Below are 27596 nucleotides of genomic sequence, written 5' to 3' on the forward strand. Positions count from 1 at the left end.
ACCACCACAGGTGAGACACGATCCAAGGTGGCGTGAGACATCGTCCAGCAAGCCCGGCTCTGTCTGGCTCGCTGCCGCCATGCTGCTGCTCACCGCCCCATCAGAGCTGAGGCCCGACCACCGAGCCTTCGAGCACACTCCTATCCTGAGACACCACCACAGGTGAGACACGATCCAAGGTGGCGTGAGACATCGTCCAGCAAGCCCGGCGCTGTCTGGCTCGCTGCCGCCATGCTGCTGCTCACCGCCCCGTCAGAGCTGAGGCCCGACCACCGAGCCTTCGAGCACACTCCTATCCTGAGACACCACCACAGGTGAGACACGATCCAAGGTGGCGTGAGTCAACGTTGAGAAAACCCTTGAAATCCAAAAAGGAGGAAGTCATCGTCCAGCTTTGTTTGACTCTATAAGAGCTAAGGTCCAACCACCAACCTCTTTACTAAATAACCCATGAGAATTTGACGATAGTTTCCCTTTACTCGTACCTACTTAGAAGCCGGACTCCTTAGATAAAAACCTTGACTTTAATTTACCTTGAATTTAACTTTATGAGGCTTATGCCCGTTTTCACCATCAATCACTAACTTATAAGTGACCCCTATGGTAACACATAACAGAATGTATGTTTTCTTAAGGGTCACTTAAAAATTAGGGATTGATGGTGAAAACAGGCATTAATACCAAAAGCGTAACTAGCTGTTCCCTAATAGCTTCTATGTCATTTTTCATCGCATGCGACTAGTCAGAACAGCATTCTTAGAAATGATTTTTGCATTGTCTACAGGCACAAGCACAAACACGCTCAAGTTATACCCGAATTCGACCCTCTAGACGAGACACCCTTCTTCGACCCTATCTCCAGTTTCAAAGACATTAGCTTCGTAGAGAAAGATTTGATACACAACGATTTGTTCAACGAAAAGACGGATTGGGTGAACATGTCGAACGACCAAGTGGGAGAGCTGAAGGACAAGAAACACCACCCCCATTGGCCCATCAAGAGAGAGGCGGTCATCGAAGGTGACCTGGTGCTAGGTGGTCTCATGATGGTGCATGAAAGGTCTGACAGCATGACGTGTGGGCCGGTCATGCCCCAGGGAGGAGTTCAAGCGTTGGAGACCATGCTTTACACCTTGGATATCATAAACAATGACCTGAAGTTGGTGCCAGGAGTGACGCTTGGCGCTCATGTTTTAGATGACTGTGATAAAGATACTTATGGATTGGAGATGGCTGTTGATTTTATCAAAGGTAAGTTTTATATACATTTATAGAGTCAATTTTTCAATCATCCAATAACTTTTATCTGAAGAATGAAATTGACGTTCCTAATTGACATCTTTTCCAAAAACTATTCTACCATAAAAGTATTCTAAAGATTGGATTTGCTATGTCGAGTTATCTTTGATCTTGGCATACGGATTGATATTATGTTGAGTAGCAACGACAAATAAATTAAAATAGATGAGACCTAGGACACGTCATTACTAGGCTACCTTTTGACGTAAAATAAATCCTAATGTAAAAAGTTGGATGGAAGATTTTTTTATGTTAAGGGTGATAAACATTTTCTTTAACGACAAACCGACATTAATTACCTACAATGAAATGAAAATAAAAAATCGAATAAATAAGAAGCAGAATTTACGAGCATTAGTAATTATATTTGAGAAAAGTAAAAATATTTACCAATTTAGATAGCTATCAAATCTAAAAGATTGAATGATTTCGTTCTTTTATTTTGCCACGTAAATACTGCTTATTTCAGTCTCAGATGTTATGAAAGAGATATTCTATTCCATAATTGACGGTACTTTGTGAACTAATGTTCACGAAATAACTTCGATAAATACGATTGGCACGCAACAGATATAATTTTGCTCTAGTTTTGGTAAAATATGTTAAATCTTTTATTTTTCGATTGTTCATCTACTAAAACATTAATTGATTGTTTTTATTTACTTTTTATTATAGTTGTTGTTGTTTAATGTGCTGTGCCAATAAAGTTCTTTCTATTTCTATTTCCATAGTTGAAATGATGGTTAAATGAACTTATCACGGTATTTTCTACTAACTACATTTAGGTAAGTTAAACGAAAACAATTTTTGTTTATTCGATCAAAAACACAAAATTAAATCATCCTCACAATGATTTATTGATAAAAAAAAAGGTTTGATTGTTACCAATCTACCCGTCAAAACTCTGATTTTAATTTTACATTTGAATACAGTTGACTAATCAAATAATTTCGTCTTAATTATAATTTTGTTACAAACCCAGTGAACATTTTTACAACCGAACAAGAGCAGAATCAGTGAGTTTTGATTGTATGGTGATTGTCTCTAGGGTCTACTTTGATGTATTTTTTGTGATCAATATTTTTATGCAGGATCTTGAAAGAATTAGGTACCCTAATCACATACGAATTCGTACATCCAGAGATCGAAATAAATTTTATATGGAGTGATCAGTCAGACCCTAGTCAAAAAGATGGATGATTAAATGGTATTATTGACACAATAAGTAAAATAAAATAATATACAGGTACTGACATATGACGGAAACAAGATGTCGACTTTGAAATGCTTCCTCCATACGAATGAATAAATTATAATGTTGGGGAAGGGGAAGCACGAGTAGACATAATAAATACGGGGTACGTGTTGTATGTAGGTGTAGCTACAAAGAAAATAAAATAGGTGTTCAACAAGAAGTCACTGATGTCTAAAGCCCGTATTCACAAATATTACTATGAGGTCTCACAGTGCGCGTGGACGCACAGGGTGACACACGAACCAATCACAGAGCTCTACTCAACTCTGTGCTTTCGATTTGCTGCTTCACATAAGCAAGTATCGTTTGTGGATACGGGTGTTAGTCTGATCAAAAACTAATCTTAAATACGGCAAACATAATAATTTCTGGTTATTTCGATAGAAGACTACCAAAGTTCTCTTTCACACATCAACAACCATACTCCGTGGGACAAACAGACTAATCAACAAACAATACACAAGATTAATTCCAAGAATTTGCGGAAATCTATGCGAAAACTTTGACCGCTACTACCACAGTTAGTAACACTTTAAAGTTAAGAACTAACGAGGATTTTAAACTTAAGAAACTTCGAGTTCCACCACTTCGAACAAGACCATTGTAATTTACGTTGTGACCATTCTATCGTTTTTCAATTAGCAAAAGAATTAGCAGTAATTACAGACTCGCTCGAAGTAAAGTGAGCAAATTGAAAGGCAGAGTTGGAATTGCTATAAAACAATTACTTAACGCTGTGAACAAAATTAGGATGGTCACACTTCAATTAACACGAGCCTCTTCGGAATTTCACTTGTGAGTAAACCCTCTTTCATTTGAATAAATAGACTTCCACTTAGCGCCATCTTGGTGGAGTCACTTTGGTGTGTGAAGTTGCTTTGTAGTATTTTAAGGACGGAGTAATTTGGCAGACGAGGAATATACGATGTAAGTAACGTATAGGCTATCAGGCAATATTTGTCAATGCTTCGAACTTCAGAGTATAACAAAAACCTTCCTCTATATACTATTAATACTTATTTTGTCTGGGTAGATCAAATTAAAAATTGGTGGAACAGGATGTATAATAGTTTTACAATTTTTGGATTTGGGATTTGAAAGATCTTCACAAAATTCACACTGATCTCGATTCACGTTGACTCACGTGATGAATTATTCAACCTAAGTAAATAATAATTACCGCGATTGTGACAAAAAATCAAACTTTTATACATATGTTATAGTCAAACCTCGAAGTTCCGGCACTCCTAGGTTTGACTAGTCAATCCTCAGGTCTGACTAGAAGTTTTAGTCAAAGCCCAAACATTTCGGCCTTTGACTAAATAATGTTAGTCAAACCTAGGAGTAACTAACTTGGTCAGGCAAAGGTCGAAACTCAATTTAATGAAATCGGGGTTTGCCTAGTCAAACCTCAATTAAGACTTTAAAGTAATGTTTAATGTAATGTTGCTCTGTAATATGTTTTCACACATGTTTATGTAAGTAAATATCTTTATTTTTTATCTTTTATCTTTTAATTCTGATCTCGAACTTATTGCATAGGCGTTACGACGGTCGGTTTTCACGCGCACGCGCAGCTATCTCTTTAGGTGAAGGTACGAGTAACTAAACTTATACAATACTGAGGTTGGTTGTCAGTGTTTCTAGATCGATCTTGATTAATTACTAATTTTTAGGGTTCTGTTACCTTAAAGGATAAAGAGTTTAGACCCTATTATTATGACTTCGCTAAATGTTGTCTGTCACCAGGCTCGTATCTCATGAATCATTCACTTTAAAAATAAATAATTCAATAAAATACTTAAATATTTAAGGGGGGCTCCCATACAGCAAACGTGACTTGTTGCAGTTTTTTACTTGATATTAATTAAAACGTAAACAGGTGAACCCTTGACATATTCACATAATTTTAGTTGCATTTTAAAAATAAATCATAAAATTAAAATAAAATAAATATTTAAGGGGGCTCCCATACATCAAAAGAGTCGCACGGAACCCTTCGTGAGCGAATCCGACTCACACATAGCTGGTTTTCTATTTGCCGTCTACTTTTGACCGAGTCTGTCAGTCGTTTCTAGGATTGACTAGGCAAAGCCCGAAACAGATTATTTTAGTTTCGACGTTTGACTGAACCGTTTAGGCACTTCTAGGTTTGACTTAGTCAAAGGCCGAAATAAGAATTTACTTCGGGGTTTGCCTGAAGACCTTGGTCAAACCTAGGATAGACCAGTCATTCCGCGAAGAGACTGCATATCGACCTTTGACTATGACACATACACCTCACAAAAACAGCACAAATTAGTTCGAACAAAAGAAATTTTTCGTCCCACATTTTATTTATTTTCTAGATCTTTAAGATACTCGATTTTCCGCTGACTTGTTCCGTTATCTTTAATTTGGCGTTTTATTTAGAACTCAATCCGTATTACGAGTATTTTTTGTCCTTCTTATTTCTAAGTAGATTTCATTACTTGTTGCTATTTTTATTTTATTTGTGAATGTGATTCTAAGAACACAACTTATTGCTAGACGTTTGAGGGTTGCTTATTATTTTTGGGAAAAGATAATCTAATTGGAAACCTGTATTTTAATTAATTGTTTGCTAGAATAATTTGTTTCGGATAAATTACAGACTTCTGAAGAATGTTATTAAAAGTCTAATAATTTTTAAAACTTGTTGTTTTAATATAATTCAAATTGATACAGAAAAGTTTGGATCGGTAAATTGAAAAAAGATATTTTCCTTCATACATTCCTGTATTACAGCTTTCCCAGGTTGGATTACATTTTTAATAGCATCCTGATCTGAACTGACGTAACAGATAACCCGGAAGATATCTTGACATCTTATCTCAGAACATATTTATTGGCTTTTCGTAACTTTAATTTTTCTTATTTATTCTTTCTCTTTACCAACCTCATTTAGTTTACTAGGTCTCAGTTGTGAAACATAATCAGTTTGGACCTCAATACAACGGTAATCTCAGTATAGATGACCCACGCTGAACTGTCCCGCCAAACTCAATGACAGGGGGGCGCTACCATCGTTCAACTATATGGTTTCCAACATGGCAAAAATCTGAACCAGCGATCCGCTATTGACGGTGGCGCCCCACTGTCAATGTCTTCGACAGGACAGTCCAGTATTTTGGAACTATACCTACATTTCTTCCAAGACTTATTGGGGTCGCGAGGATCAGTACCACGGTACCCAACATCTTGGAATTCGTTATTTCAATAATTACCAACGTAGGCGTACATTCTTTGTGTCACGGCCTAATCCTGAGTCCTTTAATGATAGATCTCACAATTGGGACCTTATTATTGGCGTTTCTTGGTAAACATTATTGTACTCGTGCTCCTTGTTTGGATATATTAAGGCTCTACATTTGTATTGTCGTATGACCCATTAGTTAGTTAGTTATTTTTGCAGGGCAATCGAATGAAGAAAGAAAGAAAAATATGTTTATTTAGTCCGAACATCCTTAGACTACTTACAACAACATAATTACTTACTTATGTAGTTAATTGAACTAAAATGGCAGCCATTCAGCATGTGCTATGCCCTAGGTCAGGACCTAGAGCATAACGCTGGTATTCTGTGGCAGCCATATTAAGTGGATAGACACTAATATTTAAGTTTTACACAAAAAATAACACAGTGCTCTTCAAGTGTGTGTTGCGTGTGTAATGTATGTACCTATATGCATGCGTGTGTTAGTATTTATTATTAATTCTACCTAGATCATGTAAAAAACCAAATTGACCACAGCCCTACGTATTACTTAGCCTCATGATTGGGCTATTGTGCGCGATATCCGGGGTATGAAGGTATTAATATTTAAGATCTAAATGTACCAACATGATGCAATAAACATATATGACTATGACTATGACTATGACCCATTATTCTTTCTTCCATTCGTAATTACATGTTTAATGTTACTGACGGGATTCCTACCGTGTACCTTTATTTTGAGTTTCCGATATTTCGGCACTGTTGCAAGCGCCATGGTCACGGAGTAACTGAAGACAGCAATCCCGTCAGTAATACTAATTATAATAGTGACCATGAAAGTTTAAAACAATATATTGTATTATATTAACCGGCAGACAGTGGTGACTGAGTTTGTTGCGGCGCTTCTTCTCAGCACTTGCCAAATGTTGGTCTCGAAGCGCTGGTAGGGTAAAAAGATTATGAGACATGTAGAGGCTCCTTAAGAGCAAAATGACGATTTGTAAGAACTATTTATTAGTCTAAACAAATAAAGAAATTTTGACTTTGACTTTGACTTTGACTTCCATGTTGTATGTCGGCAGGTTCCATAAGCAACATCGACGACGCGGAGTACGCGTGCAACGCGACGGCGGTGCGCAAGGTGATCTCGGGCGTGGTGGGCGCCGCGTCCAGCGTCACCTCCGTGCAGGTCGCCAACCTGCTGCGCCTCTTCAAGATCCCGCAGGTGCGCGCAACCTTTTGTTGGAACCCTCTACATGACGCGGAGTACGCGTGCAACGCGACGGCGGTGCGCAAGGTGATCTCGGGCGTGGTGGGCGCCGCGTCCAGCGTCACCTCCGTGCAGGTCGCCAACCTGCTGCGCCTCTTCAAGATCCCGCAGGTGCGCGCAACCTTTTGTTGGAACGACGAACATGACGCGGAGTACGCGTGCAACGCGACGGTGATCTTCAAGCCACTTTCACGCTAAATGGCTAAGCCTCAAGCGCTTTAAAGATCGGTTATTATACAGGCTGTTGATTTCAATCCTCGCCATATTTATTTAGGTGATCTATTATAACCTATATAAACGCATTATCCACCAAAAAAAAATTACAAACGAAAGTGGAATTTTTAGCGAATATTTTCCGTACGAAATCAGCTGTACTGTAGTTTACATTGCGGCACCATCGAGCTACGCAGATCGCTCGCTTATTATGTCGGATAGCCTACTGAAGGAAGCCATGTAAAGTAGGTAGTGTAAATACGTATTTTTCTCTGACTAACTAAAAGTTAAAGTTCTTTTTGATTTTTTTCGAAGTCAATTTTTTTACTGATTCGTGATCAGAATAAGCTACTTAATCAACTCCCTAAATATGGCGAGTATTGAAATCAACACCCTGTATAGGAATTGTTGGCCAAATCCTTCTTTTTGCCTCTAATGCATTAGATAGGGTTTGTCTTCCTGCAGTAGACACTAAATAACCTGGTGATAATGATGGTGAAATGGCAGTGCGATCGAGTAGAACGACACAAAAAAATATGTGTAAATTCCTGCCAGTTCCTTAGGCTCAGGTTAAGGTAGTACCTACCTACCCATTGACTACAGAAAACTTATGTCCCCGTGCAACCTTGGACGAACCACCGTGCAACATTATCTGTCTTTGGTATAATTTCCTAGCATTAATGACCTTTTTTATTACCCAGGTGTCATTCTTCTCAACATCGCCCGAGCTGTCCAACAAGGCCCGGTTCGAGTACTTCACGAGGACGATACCCTCGGACCTGCACCAAGTGCGGGCGATGGTGGAGATCGTGAAGAAATTGGGGTGGAGCTACGTCTCCATCATCTATGAAGAGTCCAGCTATGGGATAAAGGTATTTAAACTATAACTTCATAGGCTTTGGCAAATGTATATCGGACAGATTTCTCGTATTATAACAGTAAGTAATGATAATAAAATAAGAAGCATGTAGCTACCTAAATTAAAACGTGCTCATAAACGTAAATTTTGAACATAAAAAAGAACATGCTTTTAAGTCGATGTACTCGTAACTTATTTATTTTTCAGTCCTCTAAAGAAGGCTTTCAAGTACAACAAAAGTAAAAAATTTAAATGACCCAAACCATCACATTTGTGTAAATAATTTTATTCGTATCTATATTGTTAAAAGCGAAAGGTCACTGACTGACTCATTCATTACAAAATCCTAAAATCTACAAGTGCTAGGAGTCTTAAATTTTGCTTGGGGGTTCCTTTTAGAACGTGTAGGTGCTAAGACGGGACACTAAAAAGGGATTTTGCAAAATTCAACCCCTAGAGGGTAAAACAGGGTCCACGCATACGAAGTCGCGGGCGGCCGCTAGATTCCATAAACCTATCATAGTGTGTGTAACTTGCAAGCAAGCAAATCAGCTTCATTATGACAGTGAAATATCAAATTCCAAACTGATGAGGAATGTTCTCGATCAGAGCCCGCGAACGTTCGATTGCATTCCCATCGATCGCGGGATTTGGCAATCAGTTGTAATGAAACCATTTGATCCGCCGAATTAACGAACAATCCAGGGCCGTATTTAAGGACCGGGCCCTAGGAAGCGTCAATGAATAAATCTTCTGTAGAAAAAATACTTTAAAGGAAAACTTTGCAAAAAGCTTTTTTTGTCTGCCATTGCTTCAAGATATATCTTATGAAGGAATGAAGACGCAGAATCATTTTCTCGCTTTCAAAAATATTTCATGGTCTTACAAAGACACTTTTATTGATAGGCTTGACTTGACAGCAAATAAAACCATCGCAAGACAATAAATATTGTACAGTCACTACAACTACATCTCAATCTACTAACTTGTCAAACACCCTCAACTATACTACCTACATAAAGTTCTAGTATACCCGTGTAGGAAGAAGCATTGTCCAAAATAATCCCAACCAAAGACCCAATAAATGAACATCTTTCTCAAACAATAACAAACCACTGGTATTTTAACAGATTAGTATTGCGATTCTATCCAAGGGCCCGGGGTACACCCCACCTGTAAATTACGGCCCTGTCCCGTTCCAGCCAGACATCCCAATTGAAATTAGCGGTCAGAATGTAATAGCGGCCACCATAATACCTATCCAGTTTTCTAATGAAATTCTCGCCGCACCCTAATACAAACTCTGCCCGATCGATACAAGACTCAACATCGCCTAGCAGATGATCCCTGGTAAATATTCATGGAATCAGTTGCATAATCTGTTTTATTATCTAATTTTCCATGAATATATGAATTTGAATCACAGTTAACGCGAATACAGTAAGGCTCATGGTAGATTCATTGATTTATTTCAACATTGTGCGATTGTGGTCAAATACCTGTCTTATTTTGCATAAAAAAAAGCATTTTTATCTACATATTTATTATTTCAGCTTATCTGAGGTCTTGAATCTATCAGAATTAGGACAAGTGTAATTTAACTTTTGGTGGAAGTGCTTCTACAAACTTACTGATTCATAAGGGCATATCAAAGTGAATATAAAGATAAAGTATACCTGGATAATATGACAGAAATATTTTTTCAGAATATGTCTGCAGTTTAATAAAGACATCAGAGACGCTAGGTCTCTGATGTCTTTATTAAACTTCAGTCAAAGTAACTTTAAAGTTGGTTTCATGTTTCTACAGTGTTTTAGTAAAAGCTAATGTATGATAAATTATTTGCTAAAATTAATGCCTCTGTACCTACATATTACGTGTGATCTGCTTAATAAACGGCAAGAAGGTAATAATTAGTCAACAGCCATCAAAACAAGAAATTGCCGACAGTTCAGAAGGTATCTCTAATAAGTTCATTATAAATTTATCACACAACGCGCGTGTTGCATGTTCCCGAAACCCAGAGATTAAACAGCTCCGTCAGCAGGCATTACTGCACTTAACTCAATTGTCCAAATCCCGCGGGATACATGGAGTTCGAGTTGGATGGGTATACAGATGGCTTTAGTTGCACGATCAAATATTAGCACGGTTTAATGCGCGGTAATCTTGTTTTGGGACTCCGGGGAATGAGCAGTCGCGTGTGAATTTGTATGTAATCTAGGATAGGAATGTATTCAAATTGTATTTGCCTTTCACAGCTAGACTTCTATATTTTGAGTTAGTTGGATTTTTTTGCATAAACCGGCTAAAAGCAGCAACAAATAAAAATAGGCTAGTTGATATTGCTATTCAATTTACACACTAAGTATTTCAATGCTATAAATACAGTGTGTCCGGGGCATGTAGTGATCAAACTTTAAGGGCGTAATCTATGGACAATTTTATCGATGAAAATACTTCAAATTTGGAGCTTGACCCATTTCTCGCAAAATAACGAGGATTTAAGTTTTTAATTTTTAGTTTTCACCTCTTCCTTCAAAAACAAGTGAAAACGTGGGTAACTTAACATTAATAAGTAAATAGTTTATATCATGCGATAGCCAATAAAATGATCTATTAGTAGAAGTAGAAAACGGACACAAGTTTCATACATTTTAAGGGAGTAAGAATGGATTTAATTAGAAAAAAAACATTACTTTTTTCACTTCAGGTGAAAACTAAAAATTAAAAACTTAAATCCTCGTAATTTTGCGAGAAATGGGTCAAGCCCCAAATTTAAAGTATTTTCATCGATAAAATTGTCCATAGATTACGCCCTTAAAGTTTGATCACTACAACCCCGGACAGGCCTGGCTCACTCCGCGCGGTACATCCGATAATTACCTACAGCGAAGCGCCCCGCCGGCGGGTATTATATCAGTCGAGTGTCACGCGCGCGCCCGTCAGGACGCTGGCGTGCGTTGTAGTACCTAATTCTATGATCGAAGTATTATTACAAAATGGACATAAAGAGAAAGAAATATTATTGTGCGGCGTTCGGGTGTTTAAATTCGAAAAGAAATCTACCGGATTTATCTCTTTTTTCGCTTCCCAAAGATGCTGAAAGGTATGTTGGCCATGTAGGTAATCAATAATTCTTAGGATAGTATAGGAACCTAACCTACCATGACTACTGCTCAGAATTCGTTCGTTCGTTTCAGCAAATTAATGACGTCCACTGCTGGACAAAGGCCTCTCCCAAGGTTTTCCATAATGAATGCGTACTTACCTACATACGTACCTCATTACAAATAAGTATATTAATTATTTTTTTACTAGACACTACTAGACAGCAACCCTAACAGCGTAAGAAGAGTTCAGAGGCACGCGATAGAAAGAGACAAAACTTGTAGGTGAATAAAATTGTAGGTACGTAGTGCTGTGCGAGCTGAATTCCACTGTATCGCGTCGTAGCAAGACTCGCATTTATTTAAATCGTCTTGCGGAGTAATCCTTCTGTACCTGTACTTTTACTTATTCTGTGCCCCGGACACATTGTATAACAAGTTTTCATGATGTTTATTTCGGATAGAAACAATGTACGATGACCCTCGATTGTTGAATAAATTAAATTAATTAAGACAGTATTGATTGAAAACTGAATTGGGTTTTTAACACCAAAATAAATTTTAGAGAAGCTAAGTCAGTTTAACGTGCTCCTTCGTCTGCATCTCTTAAAACGAGAGGGTCGTATCTACTCCTGCAGTGGAGACTAAAGTGTTTGATTGTGTCACATGATGATGATGAATATACAGATAAATAAATAAATATGTCCTAGAGAAAATTATACGCGGTCTGTTAAGGATAAACTCATGTAGAAGTTGTAGAATGTCTTCACTTTTAATTAACCATTTTGCTTCAATCCTACAGGCTTTCGAAGAGCTGGAAGCGTTGTTAGCACGCAACGGCATCTGCATAGCAGTGAAGGAGAAGCTGGTGAAGGACTCAGGAGTGGCAGACGAGAGGGCCTACGACGACATCGTCCACAAACTGCTGACCAAACCACGAGCCAGAGGTTAGTGTATTATCCCTCTAATATTATAAGTAGCAGAAATTAATGAAATGAAATGATGAATTTTAATTTCTGTGACGGGTCTGGATGTTACTATGTATAATATGTATGTATATAAAAGTATATAAGTAGTATATCCGTTAAGCTAGCACCCATAACACAAGCATATAAATTGCTTACTTTGGGGCTAGCTGGCGCTGTGTGAAACTGTCCAAAGATTTATTTATTTAATAAGTGAGGATGATGGATGAATGTTTATAAATCTGGACACCCACAATCCCTAAACCGATTACGAGTTAACTGACCTACATCCTTTGACCGAGTGTATGAAATTTTAATGCTGAGTTGCACCACCTTACTTAACATTAACAAACGTCAAAAATGTCTCTTAACTCCATACAAAAATCACCAGTTATCGTTAAAGTTACGGTCAAAATAAGGAACTCAGAAGTTGAAGATCATTGGACCGTGAATGTCCATCTTTACTCTTTCGCGAAGAACTACTGAACACATTTTGATGAAAATAGAGATATTTTAAGACCTATGGAAAACGAGCCCGTTTTTTCAAAGGGGAACACGTTTAAGAAGCAAATAATAAATCTGAATCATTTAGATTTCACAAATGGATAAGATCAAATTATAAATAGATCCACTAAAGTTAATTCCGTTAGAATAGAATGGAATAGAATAGAATAGAATAGAATTTCTTTATTGCGGTAAATTAAACTAAACATTTATTTTAATTCTCTACAATACAAGTTAATCTTAAAATGGTTCAAAGCTAAAAACCCAAAGTGGTCTTGAAAAATGTTTATTACACCATTAGGCTCAATCCCTACAAAAAAACATTGTTAAAAGCATAAAGTTTTCGGATTCCCAGGCGATAACAACAGGCTTTACTCCGAAACAATTTGAACTGTTCCTGGAAGTGAAGAAGTTCACACCTGTATAAATTACCGAGCTGTTACCAACTCCATCTTGTTCGCGACTGACACCCTTTAAATTCTTCTGCGTAACAACGAAACTTTCTGCTTATTACGTGGAGGCTAGCATGTGTGACATCGATGAGGCGTCGAAGTGCTAAACGATTTTCTACATGACATCTTCTGGTACTAGTTACGACTTTTTTCGTTCGTTCGTTCGTTTCAGCCAAATGACGCCACTGCAGGCCTCCTCCAAGGTTTTCCACAATGCACAGTCCTGCGCTGCCCGCATCCAGGCTCTTCCCGCGACCTTTACCAGATCGTCGGTCCACCTAGTAGGAGGCCTGCCCACGCTACGATACGACTTACGTAGGTTAAAATACCTATTTTACCTACGTAAGTAACTAGTAGTGTATGTGGTACGTAACTACGGATACTAGGTAGTATTTGGTACACGAATTTCACGTGTGAGCTAAGTTCACGCCTCCGTAGTTTTGATAGCTCAGGTCTAGGAAATTGGAAAATCACTTGGTGTAGCAACATGATCCCAGTTTGGTTAGGAATGTTACAGGTTTGAAACAAACTAATGGACAACACGCATAAGTTGTAATATTAAGTTAAATTATGACTTAATTTAAAGTTTAGATCACACACATTACACTAGTTTTTATTTCACCTCAATCCATCCAGTATTACCGAAGATAGAGCCTCGAGAAGATTACGGACTTTCTAAAATTTTCAAAAATTTCCAATATTCGCGCGTGACGTCACAACATCATTTTGCAGCCCCCGCACGTTAACCCATTTACCACTTTTTGTCTTTTTCCAACTAAAATAAAATTTTACCTAACTGACAACTAATGTTAGTTGTCATCGTTCAATCACATTTCAAACTAGGTGCTAAAAAAGTAACCATTATTATGCCACCTATTGCCAATTTTGTGCACTATGAAGCCATTTTTACATTTATGCACTTAAATATAAATTTTCTGGAAAAATAACCAAGTTTGTGTCTCTGTGCTCAATAACGAGTAAATAGTTCAGTTATTTGTTAATTTTACTTGGAAAGTTTTCCGGAATTTTTGAAAATTGGTGAATAAATAGATTTCGCTATGTTCTTTCCGAATTTTGTGACCTCGTTTATAGCCGCGCGCGCGCCCGCCTTATTGAAAAAAATCCGCCTTAAAAAAGGTTTTTGACAACTACTTTTTTCATTTTATAATTTTTGGGACATAGACAAGCTAAGAAGCTTTGATAAATGTGATAAATTTCATGTAATGTAAGTTAAATAGATTTAGAGTTGTGAAACAGTCAAATTAATGTACCTGCTAAATTGCGAGTTTTTTTTTCTTTGATCATGGCAGGACACGCTGCCGGGTGTCCTAAATATGCTGAAGTATAAAAAAGTTCGCGTTGCTGAAGTATACATTTTTTTTGTCTTGTTTGTTTCTACATTACATAATTGTATCTTACTAATATTAAAAATGCGAAAGTTTGGATGTCTGGAAGTTTAAAATAAAGTAAAGTTTAGTAATGTTTATTTCTCACCAACATAACAGATAATATTATGATAACAAACAATCAGGAAAAACAGAAAGTAAGAATGATGGTGGGTGTATAGGATACCTGAACTAGGAAGATTCCTGTGTCTCAGGTTTGTTACTCTTTCACGCAAAAAGTACTCAACGGATTTTGTTGAAACTGTACAATATTATTGTTTGTAACCCAGATTAACATATACGCTATAATTTATGCCGATCTGTGACACTAAATTTCATGCGGGTGAAGCCGCAGGCAAAAGCTAGTCGTGAAATAAATAGGAAAGTTTAAGGATCTGAAACGTGGTCGCTTACTATGGGCCTCATAAGAAGGCTCAAGGTCACCCAAAGGGTGATGGAGCGGGCTATACTCGGGGTTTCCCTGCGTGATCGAATCAGAAATGAGGAGATCCGCAGGAGAACCAAAGTGACCGACATAGCACGCAGAATTGCTAAAATCAAGTGGCAGTGGGCGGGACACATAGCTCGTAGAGACGATGGCCATTGGGGCAGAAAATTTCTTGAAAAAGTGGAAGGCGTAGCGTGGGCAGGCCTCCTACTAGGTCAGTGGTTCTTAACCGGTGGTCCACGGACCACTGGTGGTCCCTGGAGGCATTCCAAGTGGACCACGAAGTGCACTTGCACTGTCTTGCACACCTTGGTCAAAACCACTTTTAACTGATTTTTGCAGTCAAACTGGTTTACTTTTGACCGATTATGACGAGGTGGTCCCTGACAAGACAGAAATTTGGTGAAATGGTCCCTCATGACTTAAAGGTTAAGAACCACTGTACTAGGTGGACCGACGATCTGGTAAAGGTCGCGGGAAGAACCTGAATGCGGGCAGCGCAGGACTGTTCATTATGAAAAACCTATGGAAAATCCAAAGGCCTCTCGCCTTTGTCCAGCAGTGGACGTCATTTGGCTGTAACGACGAAATAGGAAAGAATGTAACTATCAAAAATCTTCTCTAAGGCAGCATTTTTCCAATATCGCAACGAGCGCGGCAATCACACTTAACTAACAGAGAGCATAGCGAAATCTATTTTAATCACCAATTTTCAAAACTCCCGGAACACTTTCCAGGTAACCACGATAATTTGTACCAAACGACTGGACTATAATTTAATTGATATAAAAATTTGGGTACATCTTCTCAAATACAAAAGAACTGGTGCTAAAAGGGTTAAATGACGTTTAGACATTTGTAGAGGGCCTTGTAGAAGGGGAGGTTATGGTGCTGAATGTGGATTAACTCGAGTGTCATAGTAACTTATTAGGCTGCTAAGCTTGATGATAAAAAGAAAAATATTTTATTCAATGTACATAGTCTGGTCATAAGTTCTGTCATATGATAATAACTTTTGAATTTTGAATGAAGGTTTCAAAAACATTTTTTACTGAATTAGAATTAAAAAGAAAATTCGAATTTTATTGTATGTGTAGTGGACGCATAAAGAAGTCTGAACTGCAGTTGTCACGTTGCATTGCTACGCGCCAAAGCAGATTTTCGTTGTGCTGAAAAAATTTAGTTGATCTTTTCATTAAATGATAGGTAGGTGATACCAGAATCTTATGGCAAACAAAAATATTGGAAAAGTGTGTCTTTCATATGGCAAATGTCTATGGCTTTATTGTCACCTGTCAAAGTAAATCAAGTGGACCGTCAGTCGCTGCAGAAGTTTTGTAATCTCTTCATGCCTATTTGTTATTTTTGTGAAAAAGATGAAAAAGCTCAAGCAAGTCATATTGTTTTTTATTGTAAAATAAGGCATAAATCAAGGTCAATCTTTGATTTTAAAGCGCGTCGTTGAGTTGACAGTAAGTTGGAGTGAAATTTGATACATTTAGTTTATTACCTAACTGCGTCAGAAGGAGGGTTTTTTTAATATTATTCTTATAATAGCTGCTTTATCGGGGGTTTCAGGTGTACCTCACAAATTGGTGCAGAGGAATGATGAAAATGTTATGACCATGTAAATAAAATTGAAAAAGATTTCATCAAGTAAGATAGAATAATTGAAATGCTAGAAGAGCAATTTAAAATAAATACCTCTTTATCTTGATCACCTATTGAAGAAAAGTGGAATCCTTGGAATCGTTTTCTAGTTCTGAATGAAGTGATTAGTTATAAGTATGATACATAATAAAATTAGTTTCATAAATAATATACGATTTACTTATTTTTCAAGACATTTTCCTATTATTATTACTGACGGGATTGCTACCATGTACCTTATTTCTGAGTTTCCAATATTTCGGCACTGTTGCAAGCGCCATGGTCACGGAGTAACTGAAGAAATTAAAACCAGACATCGTTCAGATGATGTGCGTTCAAAAGACCTGAGATTTAAAAAATCCCACGTTTTGGTTAAACAGTAAGCGAAAAAAAAGTGACTTGAAAATGGAATACAAAATGATAAGGTATGGTAAATGATAAGTCTTTATCAATGAAAGACATTTTCATGTGTCTTCCATCTAGGCTAGTTTCCATCGTCACTCAAAGTTTGGCTGCGGTCTCAAATTTGGGCTTAATTGAGGTATTTTTTGGGTGAGAGGCATAAGAACTAATGCCGTTTTATATCAAAATTCATACTTAGAGGTACTCAACCAGGTACAAAGTATTTCCTTGTATGTTAGTCTGCCACTCTTTAGTAAGTCCCGAAATCCCCGCTTCGTCTCCCCTACTAACCATTCTAACCATTTGTACACAGATAATATCTTACATGCAGCTTTTCATGTTACTACGTCACATTTTCAAAATCCGCGCGGAAAATCGCTCCTAGCGGAAGAGCGCACTTTGAGCTTGAATATTTCAGTCATTTTTAAAGATATCAAAAAAGTAAAAATACAGTATTCATTCTAATTTTTTGTAGTTTTTTTTGGCATCTTCAACAAAAATTGTGCGCCATGTCCATTGTCTAAGAAACAATATTATCCCTTACATTAAAGGATACTTATAACAATCGATTATTATTAGTAAACCATGGAGGTTACCCATGGTATACAATATCTACATTGACATGTTTTTTTTTATTATTTTTAAGCTTGTAAATGCTTTGGTCCTGTTCTGTAAGCTTACAAGTGTTTTGCATTAATAATAAATAAATAAATAGGCTTGAATCTACTTTCCAAACAAGGGCTTCAATGTAGATAAAAATGCTAAGAATTCGTCTTAGCATAAACAGAAAAGACATAAGATGAGAAAAATTAGAAGCAGTTTCATTAGAAGCAAAGTTTTTATCACTTTGCCAATCAATTTTTTCTACTCTAGCAGACGTAATAAAATCGCGCGAATATGAAGCTGTGTTCCAATGGTATAGGTACAAGATCGTATACAATGAAACGCTCGCCAATTTCTTTTCTTTTCTTTTCTCCAAAATTTATCGGCCACGTCGTTTCTTCGGCTACACGTCGGACACAACCATCGTTCGTCGCTAAGCTTTCTTATCGGTATAAAAGCTCGCTACCGATACGAAATCCCCCGAGAAATATTACTTGTATCCAAACAAACGATACACTGGATTCATTATTTGTTCAGTTTCATATCACTGGTGTATTTTCTTGAGTCGAAGATAAAATCGAGATGTATTTGGCCAAATAGGACACAAAGGAATCAAATGAAATAATAAACGTATGAAAGTACTTATAATCCAGTCAATGAATGCCTTAACGACGGTGTAGAGAGAAATCCGTGGAACACAATTTCTGACCTCGGGACTTTATATAGACTAGTTAGGAGGTGAACATAGCAAAAGTCCCCGCCCTTAGCCCTTGAGCCGGCGGGAAGAGGGGGGTTTAAAGGTACCACTTTTCGGTTTTTTGCTTAATCCTCGGAAACTATGCGTCCTAGTGACATGACTACTATGAACCAAAAAAAGCTTATTCAATTTGCTACAGGTGAGATAGTCAAGTTTTTCTATATCTTGTATAGTTTTCGCGGCATCTGCTCTAGAAGGTCTGTAATATTGGAAATTTTATTTTTGTCTTACATGTTCCCATCAGGTGAAAATCGACTTAATCAACATTGAGCAAACATTCTAGATATGCGGGAGCATGTTAAGCCTAGTTCCAGGGAGGGGACTGCACCGTGCGTATATTTAGACGAACCATTTGCAGCCACTTTTGACTCCTCATCACTCAAAAACTACTGTGCGTTAACACTTCAATTCTGGCTCATGTGTTGAGACTTACGAGATAAACATCAACATCAAATTTCATAAATATACCTCAAACGGTTCTTTAGGTATTGACGTTCAAAAATCGACATTTAGAACACTAAAATCTATCTATTACCTGTGAAATGTTAAAATTTACTGGTTTTTTGTTTCTTCCTTTGTATTTACACATCTACCTATCTGTATGCCAAATTTGAACCTTCAAAGTCATCTGGAAGTGGTTAGAATTTGGTCTATAGGTCAGACATGTAGATTTTTGGACGTCAATACCTAAAGAACCGTTTGAGGTATATTTGTGAAATTTGAAGCTGATATTTATCTCGTAAGTCTCAACATATGAGCCAAATTTGAAGTGTTAACGCACAGTAGTTTTTGAGTGATGAGGAGTCAAAAGTGGCTGCAAGTGGTTCGTCTAAATATACGCACGGTGCAGTCCCCTCCCTGGAACTAGGCTTAACATGCTCCCGCATGTCTAGAATATTTGCTCAATGTTGATTAAGTCGATTTTCTCCTGATGGGAACATGTAAGACAAAAATAAAATTTCCAATATTACAGACCTTCTAGAGCAGATGCCGCGAAAACTATACAAGATATAGAAAAACTTGAGTATCTCACCTGTAGCAAATTGAAAAAGCTTTTTTCGGTTCATAGTAGTCATGTCACTAGGATGCATAGTTTCCGAGGATTAAGCGAAAAACCGAAAAGTGGTACCTTTAAACCCCCCTCCCCGCCGGCTCAAGGGCTAAGGGCGGGGACTTTTGCTATGTTCACCTCCTAACTAGTCTAAATAAAGTCCCGAAGTCAGATATTGTGTTCCATGGATTTCCATCTATAATGCTTTATTGACTGGACTATTAGGTATTATTATTCTGTGTTATGACTCTAATAGTGGTAAATACAAACCTAAATAGAAACAAACTTTGTTGTGTTGTACCTTTCATTATGCCGTGAAGAATCATAAGTTTAATCTGACATCCTAAAATCTCATAATCAGCACCGAAAATTTAAAAAAATCATCCTTAACAGAAAAAACCAAACTCAGAGACCTCCGAAAAATCATTTCATTTGTCGTAAATATTAAACTAATCAAATAATCAAATCACATTTCAATTCAATATTGACATACAGATGTTATAGCAGTAAAAACCAATACGACTATTGGACATACAAAGCCGTGTATTCCAAACAATAGTTAGCTTCACAATGAATCAGGATCCATGCAAACAATGTCCCCCCCCCCCCCCTTTCGTTAATTAATTGGATGCACTAATTGCAGATGCCGATATGAATAGGACAATCGGAAATGTTTCGAAATATTTGCCATTGTTCAAAGCTGTAATGAATGAGCCAAGTTTAGGATTATCATTAAAATACGAGTAATCCAATATTTTTTCCAGATAGAAAGTATTTATTTGTCTCAAAACAGGTTAAATTTACTAATTATCACAGTTTTCAACAGTGTCATGGGAGGCCTTTGTCCAGCAGTGGACATCATTAGGCTGAAACGATACAACAAATGAGACAAAAGGTCTGCTCACTGATTGTAAGAGACCCACAAACCCTGTTATCTGGCATATATAGCCAAAATATAAATATAGTAAAGTAAACATTTATTTATCAAGCATTGCTAATTCTAATATTAATTTGTAATAATAGTAGAGGTCGAGAGAGTTAAGATAATCATTAGCCAGTTCTTCTGTTTTTGAGCTCGCTTGCACCTTCGACTTGATCATCGCTTTCCATCAGATGAGACGAATTCCGAGCTTCATTCGTTATGGATAAAGAAAACAAAATTAGAACTCTCAAATTCGCTTATTCTGAAACAACTCTGAAGTGTCAAGTGTGCGTTTAAGTTTGAGCTGAGTTTCGTTCCTTTAAACAAGCCTATACAAATCCTGAATCATCGATTTGAAAAACCACCTGTGAGGAAACTATACAACTTATAGGCTTCACAATCCCATCAAAGTTCCCAACTATTCAGATCCTCTCAAGTCAAAGCGTCACGTACGCTTGATCTGGGTCGCTATTGTATTTACAATTAGCATTAGTTTCCTTCAGTAATATGATATAGGAATACGACAGGGTATTAGCCTAGACCTAGGGAACTATTGTTGCATAATTTGTGCTTGTAAATGTACTCGGTATCATTGTACGAGTTGGAATAAGGGACTGAGTACTGATGGATGATTCATGTCTCTAAATGTTTTCGAAACAGAGAAAGTTAGTTCGTGTCAGCCAAATAACGTCCACTGCTGGACAAAGGTCTCTCCCAAGGAACCAACCGGTCCTGCACTGTCTACTGCGACCTTCACCAGATCGTCGGTCCATCTAGTGGGGGGCCTGCCCACACTACGTCTTCCGACCCGTGGTCGTTAGAAAGTTAGTAAAAGTGTAAAAAAAACTTGGCTCTCTCTCACTCAACATTGTTATGGTTGGTAAGCTTACATCTAGGCTTTGATGGAACAAATCTCATTGTATTATTTGACGGCTGAAACCAGCCAAAACCAATCTAAATGTAAATTCAAAACAGGTGTCCACAAAATTTCATTGCCTTTTGTAATATTTTTAGATATAAATTAGATTAATAGGTACCTATTTCGTTTATGGTTATTGCTCAGTGGCAGTAGAATCAGATTTAGTAATGTCTACATGTTTGAGATTCATTATAAATGAATTCGTCAGAAACAATGATTAGTGTAGGTACTTTACATTATCTTATTTGCTGTTATAGTTTATTTACCAAGTTTAGGTCTCAATGCCTGCATCGAACCCATTCAAGTCCTCTTAAACCCCAGATCTCAGTGACAAAAGACAGCAATCTTCATTCTATACCCTCCAAATGAATTCAGTCATCAGCACGAAGCCATTAAAATCCGCGTGACATAACAGCGCTTCTCAACACGCGCATTTGGCCGTTTATTCAGGCGAGGCGCGGGATCAGGGCCGGGGTGTCCCTTAAGACGGCGACACAAAAACAAGGCATATCACATGCGATGGCAAGGCTGAGGAGTAGGGCGACCACCCTAAAGGCAAGGTCAAAGTCAAAATGTCTTTATTTGTATAGACTATTTAAAAGTACTTAGGTACAAATCGTCAAATATTTTGCTCTAAGGAGCCTCTACATGTCTCATAATCTTTTTACCCTACCAGCGCTTCGAGACCAACATTTGGCAAGTGCTGAGAAGAAGCACCGCAACAAACTCAGTCACCATTGTCTGCCGGTTCATATAAATAAATAGATACAAATAGCAGTAGTAGGTACATGATTCAGGAGCAGTTCTCTGAATTTACCACGCATTCTACCCGGGGATGGTTGGAATACCCCATTCCTAAAACTGAGGGTCAAATGGATCTGAAATTATAATTCCAAACAAACTGTACCCATACTCAAATCAAGAAACAAAATTATTAGTTATTTGTGTTACACAAAACAATGACTTACTTAATATCTGTTTTCTGCTATCAAGCTGATTCTAGCTATGAAAAAAACACGATTTGCTAGCGAGTACTCTTAAACCAAGATGGAATGAATGCTGAATCCTTGCACTCACAGTTTTCGAAATGTTTCAGTTACGTAATCGAAATCACGCAATCAGAATTAGAAAGCAATCCAAAAGAATAACAAGTCAAGGTCTAAAGTAGTATAAATATCTGATTTTCCGTTAATATTGTTATTAGGGCAACTGTATTCAACTTATGATATTAATATTACGATCTTCCGCTTGCGGGCAACTGCTCTCGCCACCGAGCTACTAAGACTGAATAAATAGTATTCATCATCAACAGCCCTTTACAGTCCACTGCTGGACTATGAGCCTCCTCCACTATAGTGGAGGGTTTTGCCATAATCTCCACGCTTGGCAGGCGGGTTGGAGATCGCAGTTTAAAAGATTGATGTTTTTCAGAGAGCGCTGCTGCCCATTCTCTGTTTGATGTGTAGTCCCTAAGTCGCCTCTTACGACACCCGCGGGAAGAGTAGGGGTTGGTGACAAATGTATTCTACTCTGCCGTCACCACACGGCTAAAAATAGTATTACTGCTTCAAAATTGAATTCCCACCTTACAATTACCTCATGGACACCTCGGAACGTGCGAACACTGTATCATATCCCAGGAGATTTGGCGCTTTCGCCGCCACCGCTCCGTTTGAACACCAAATTAATTTCGTTTCGCACCGACTCGGTTTGCGTACTCGCATTTTGTCGCGAAGCACTTAGAGCCAAACCACACGATGCGTTGCGGCGGCAGTGCGATGCCGGAGCGGTGTCGCTACGTCATCTTACATAGAAATATTTGCCGGAGCCACGCCGCGCGTTACGGCGAAATGACTAAGAGCTACGTCATTTTATAAAAGCTGAAAGTTTATCAACGTATGCTCCCAATATAAGATAGAATGTTGGTGAATCATGAAGTTTAGGTCATCGTGGCTTTGGCAGCTATCCTAAAAAAACTGTCTGGCAAGGAGTTGGAACTGTCAAAACTGTCTGGCTGATGAGGAAACTACTTCTAATTTATTGCCCAAATTTTAAAATCTCTGCTTTTATGGTATAACGTAAGCCTAACTTATACGGTGGCTTTTTCTGTATATTCAATAGACTGTAATTCTTCTTACGTTAAACCAAAAAATCTGATATTTATGTATAATATTTGGGCCATGATTAGAAGTTGTTTCCACATCAGCCAGATAGTTCTGACTGTTCCAACTCCTTGCCAGACAGTTTTTTTAGGATAGCTGCCAAAGCCACGATGACTCAAACTTCATGATTCACCAGCATTGTAACCTATATTGGGAGCATACGCTGACAAACTTTCAGCTTTTATAAAATGACGTAGGTCTGGCGTTCACTAGCTCTAAGTCTAAAATCTTTGCGGTGCGGCGCCGCAACGCATCGTGTGCTTTGGCTCTAACACAGCTCTGTTATAATATGTATAAGCTCTGCGATTTTCGCCGACAACCGCCGGTTTTTTCGGGTGTATCTGACACTCCCCTTTTAATATTCAGTAGGTGTTGCCAGCAGTTTGATGTTGCCAACGAAAATAAACGCGAGTTTGTTGGCACTTTCCTTGATACAATTAGTAAGATGTCATCTTTATATTCAACTAAATAAATTTATGAATTCTGTTTAGAAATCTGAGCCTCGTAGCGTTTTGAAGGTTATGTTCGCCTTTGAATCATAAAACTACATCTTTGTACAGTCGTACAAAATAGAGCACTTAAGACATGACATCAACATAAAGAATAAGATCTGTGTTTTGCTGATGAATTGCCCATGACAGATACGATGGTCTGGGGTAGGTACATATGCTCACACTTTCTCGCATTTTGGCGCAACCAGGTTAAGCAAAATTTTGCAAAAGTATAAATAAAAGCCTTGTGATTTTTGGCAGAAAGTTATATTAAGTTTTTTCAGATTTTCGACACTACCCCTTTAATTATTCAGGTTGCCTGCACTTTGTATTTTGGCACAAAATTTGTCTTGTTTTCAGGAAATTGTTGGCTTGCGTGGGCTTCCGTTATCCTGTTATAAAAATGAATGAAAAAGTCTAAAATATTAGAGGTAGGTACAATTTTGTACACTCCTACTACATGAAAAAAAACTAGACTTAACAAAGTACCCATAGGTACCTAATTAAGAACGCCAATACTCAAGCCAAAAGCCATGGCGTTTCGTAGCCAAAACCTCCGAAACCCACCCAATCCGCTGTGAAAAATATTAGGATATAAACCAACCGTATCAAGCCTAACACCATATTGCTATAATGCGTTCTGATGAATGGCCCCGTGTGTCTCGGCGATAACCGGCTGCGTCGAGAGACAATTTTTCGCTAAAATGGTTACACAAATTGATTCTAGGCTAGGGCTGCCAACAGGGCCGACGAAAAAGATTTCGAGGGAGAAGTGGTCACAATATTTTTTTAATGCATGACAAGGTATTCGACCGCAATCGCACCTGGTGTTGAGTGAGATGCAGTCTTGGGTGGTACATTATCTGCCCTGTATGTCTTGAAAAGACCCGGATTATAGTGTTCAGGAAAGACGGCAGCAGGCAGCGAATTTGAATCCTGGGCTGTTCACATTTTAAAAGTCTATTTGTTAGTGTATTTGCTTGACTAAAATCTATATTTGAATATTCCCATTTACTGTTCTTATCACTGCAGCTTCCTGTGTAGCCAGGATCCATAACTCGAAAGTTCTGAACTAGCAATGGATGGAACACATAGCGATAAAAACGGAAAAAAATTATACTGCTACGTCGCCGTTTTTACATTAGTTAAATCCTCGGGTAAAATGCAGCGTTCTACCTCAAATAGTCTTCGTATTAAAGGTAATTTATAGACGAATTATGATATTAAGTTGGTAAAAATCTAGGTTAATGGCTGTACTAATTGGTTAGGTAGAGTCTTAAATTGATGTAACTTGAGATACGAGTATTTTTATAGTTTTCTTAACTCTTAAATTACTCGGAAAATTATTTACAACTTCTAGGTAAAAAGTATAGGTATTCCTACGGAGATACGGCAGCTTGTAAATTACGTAACGTCGCGGAGCGGATGACACTCATATTAGTTCACTTTTTAAATGCTGCCTAGACATCCCACTGCTGGGCCAAAGCCTACTCCAACTCCTATCAGAGTACCCTATCCAGAATGAATACTTGACCGTTTTGATATGAATGACATCGTTTAACGTAAAAAAAAATTTCTTACTGTAGACAACCCTACCCCGGGGTTCACAGCTTGCCCGTGATTGGTGGGTAACGCACCACGAACGCCCCTCAGATGTGTAATTAAACGTGTGGGTCGTCTTTAAGTCGCAATTTAGTTCGGAATGAGTGCTGGAGCCGATTCCGAGTGTGATTAGCTGAAGTGCTTTGTGACTATTGGAGGCTCTATATTAGTTTGGATCTTTCTACTTATCTTTAGGATTATAATCTTAACTTCATTATTTTATTTTATTTTATTTTATTTATTACGGTATACCAACAACATTACATACAAAGTAATTACATTCAGACTAACGTTTGTAGATTTAAGGCTACCTAACAGACTTTTAATTGAAATATATTTCCTAAACTTCCAAAAATGAAACCTGTTTTAGTACAAGTTTAATAATACTCTACAAACGTCAACACCTCCTATTCCCTTCGACGTCCTCCCAAAGTTTCTGAGATACATTATCAGATGGAACATAAAGGGAAAATCATACAGTAAATGCTAAGGGGTTTGCTCATATCATTTTTCTTTCAGGTGCAATAATCTTCGGGTCTGACCAAGAAGTAGCGGGCGTGATGCGAGCGGTGGAACGAGGGAACGCCACCAGTCTCTTCAGCTGGGTCGGGTCGGACGGCTGGAGCGCCAGGTCTTTGGTCTCCGATGGGAATGAACGCGCCGTGGAAGGCACCATCAGCGTCCAGCCTCAAGCGCATGACGTCAGCGGCTTTACGGACTACTTCTTGGGGTTAAATGTGAAGAACAATAAGAGGAACCCGTGGTTTGTTGGTAAGTAGTTTTAGCATAGATTTTAGATAGAAATTAGCAAAAAGGGTAGTTGCGAGCTGTAAAGAGCAAGAATGCTATTAACCTCTTCAGCAAGGTTGGGCCGATCAGATGGAACGACAGGTCTCTGATCTCTAGTGGATTTTAGAGGAACTGTAAAAGGGGATAGTGTAGTACTTAAATATTTTTTTTCCGTCAATTGAAACGTAAGTTCTGAGGCACGTCGGGGTAGGTGAAGTAAGAACTAATGAGGAATTGACTCTTTTCAAATTGGTAATCTTAAGTTTTTGTGCTAAATGGTCAATCGAGATATTTATCTTATTTGCCAGAATTCTGGGAGGACCACTTCCAATGCCGCTACCCGGGCAGTCCACGGACCCCTTACAACGGGCACTACGTGCGGTCCTGCTCAGGACTCGAACGGCTGACCGCCGACAACACCGAGTTCGAGAGGCAGCTGCAGTTCGTCTCCGATGCGGTCATGGCCTTCGCTTATGCGATACGGTAAGTGAGAATAAATTAGCAGTTGTTATTTCTAAAACCTTTTAAATAATGGTAAAATGGAAAACGTCATCATAAAGGTAGCAGGGAAGCGCTGTACGCAGGCCGCTACCAATCGATCAACATGGAAAACGTTGGGGGAGGCCTATGTTCAGCAGTGGACGTCCTATGGCTGAAATGATGATGATGATGAAAATGGAAAAAGTAAGATAATGTAATTCATAAAGGTAAAACCGAAAAGGTGAGGTAATGTAATAGGTAATAAGGTTCAAAATCGACTGGATAATTTTTCATTTCCGCGGGGGATGTTCTGCTAAACACTTTGTGTTATACACACACTCTGTACTTAACACTGTAGAGTGTAGGTACTTATTTATTTTCTTTATGGAAAAAATATAGAGCATCTTCTTTTAAGAAATCGTGCCTGAAAATGATTGATTACTCAATTTTAGGCCTCTTTTAAACAAAACCTTGACACAAAAGCATTAAATAAGTTTCTAAAACAAAATGGGGCATCAGCACAAAGGTAAACAATAGGTAATTAATACAAAGAAAATCACTACTCAGCCAGCGCTATGCGTGACCCCGTACCGGCCACAATGTTACTTTTATCTACACCCAACTTTTTACGCCTACTAATAAACGCGTCCACAAATTAAAACTTTTCAAATCAACCCCGTAATAAAATTATTCCGCCCGCGTCATAATTAAATATACCTAAAAGGCTTTTATTAATCACCCGCAGGAAACGGAAGTTCGGGGATATATAA

At 38.1% G+C, this 27596-nt stretch overlaps 1 protein-coding gene across 1 annotated transcript; it reads left to right on the top strand.

Annotated features, from left to right (window-relative positions):
* Positions 1 to 231: 231 nt before the first annotated feature.
* LOC135075391 (metabotropic glutamate receptor-like) lies at positions 232 to 27596 on the top strand. Its single transcript, XM_063969836.1, has 8 exons — positions 232 to 314; positions 785 to 1251; positions 6875 to 7173; positions 7977 to 8147; positions 12047 to 12191; positions 26077 to 26328; positions 26655 to 26829; positions 27572 to 27596. Exons 1-8 carry the CDS (start codon positions 232 to 234, stop codon positions 27594 to 27596), a joined length of 1617 nt encoding a protein of 538 aa, XP_063825906.1.

This window comes from Ostrinia nubilalis, chromosome 10, assembly GCF_963855985.1.
Source record: "Ostrinia nubilalis chromosome 10, ilOstNubi1.1, whole genome shotgun sequence".
NCBI classification, from domain to species: domain Eukaryota; kingdom Metazoa; phylum Arthropoda; class Insecta; order Lepidoptera; family Crambidae; genus Ostrinia; species Ostrinia nubilalis.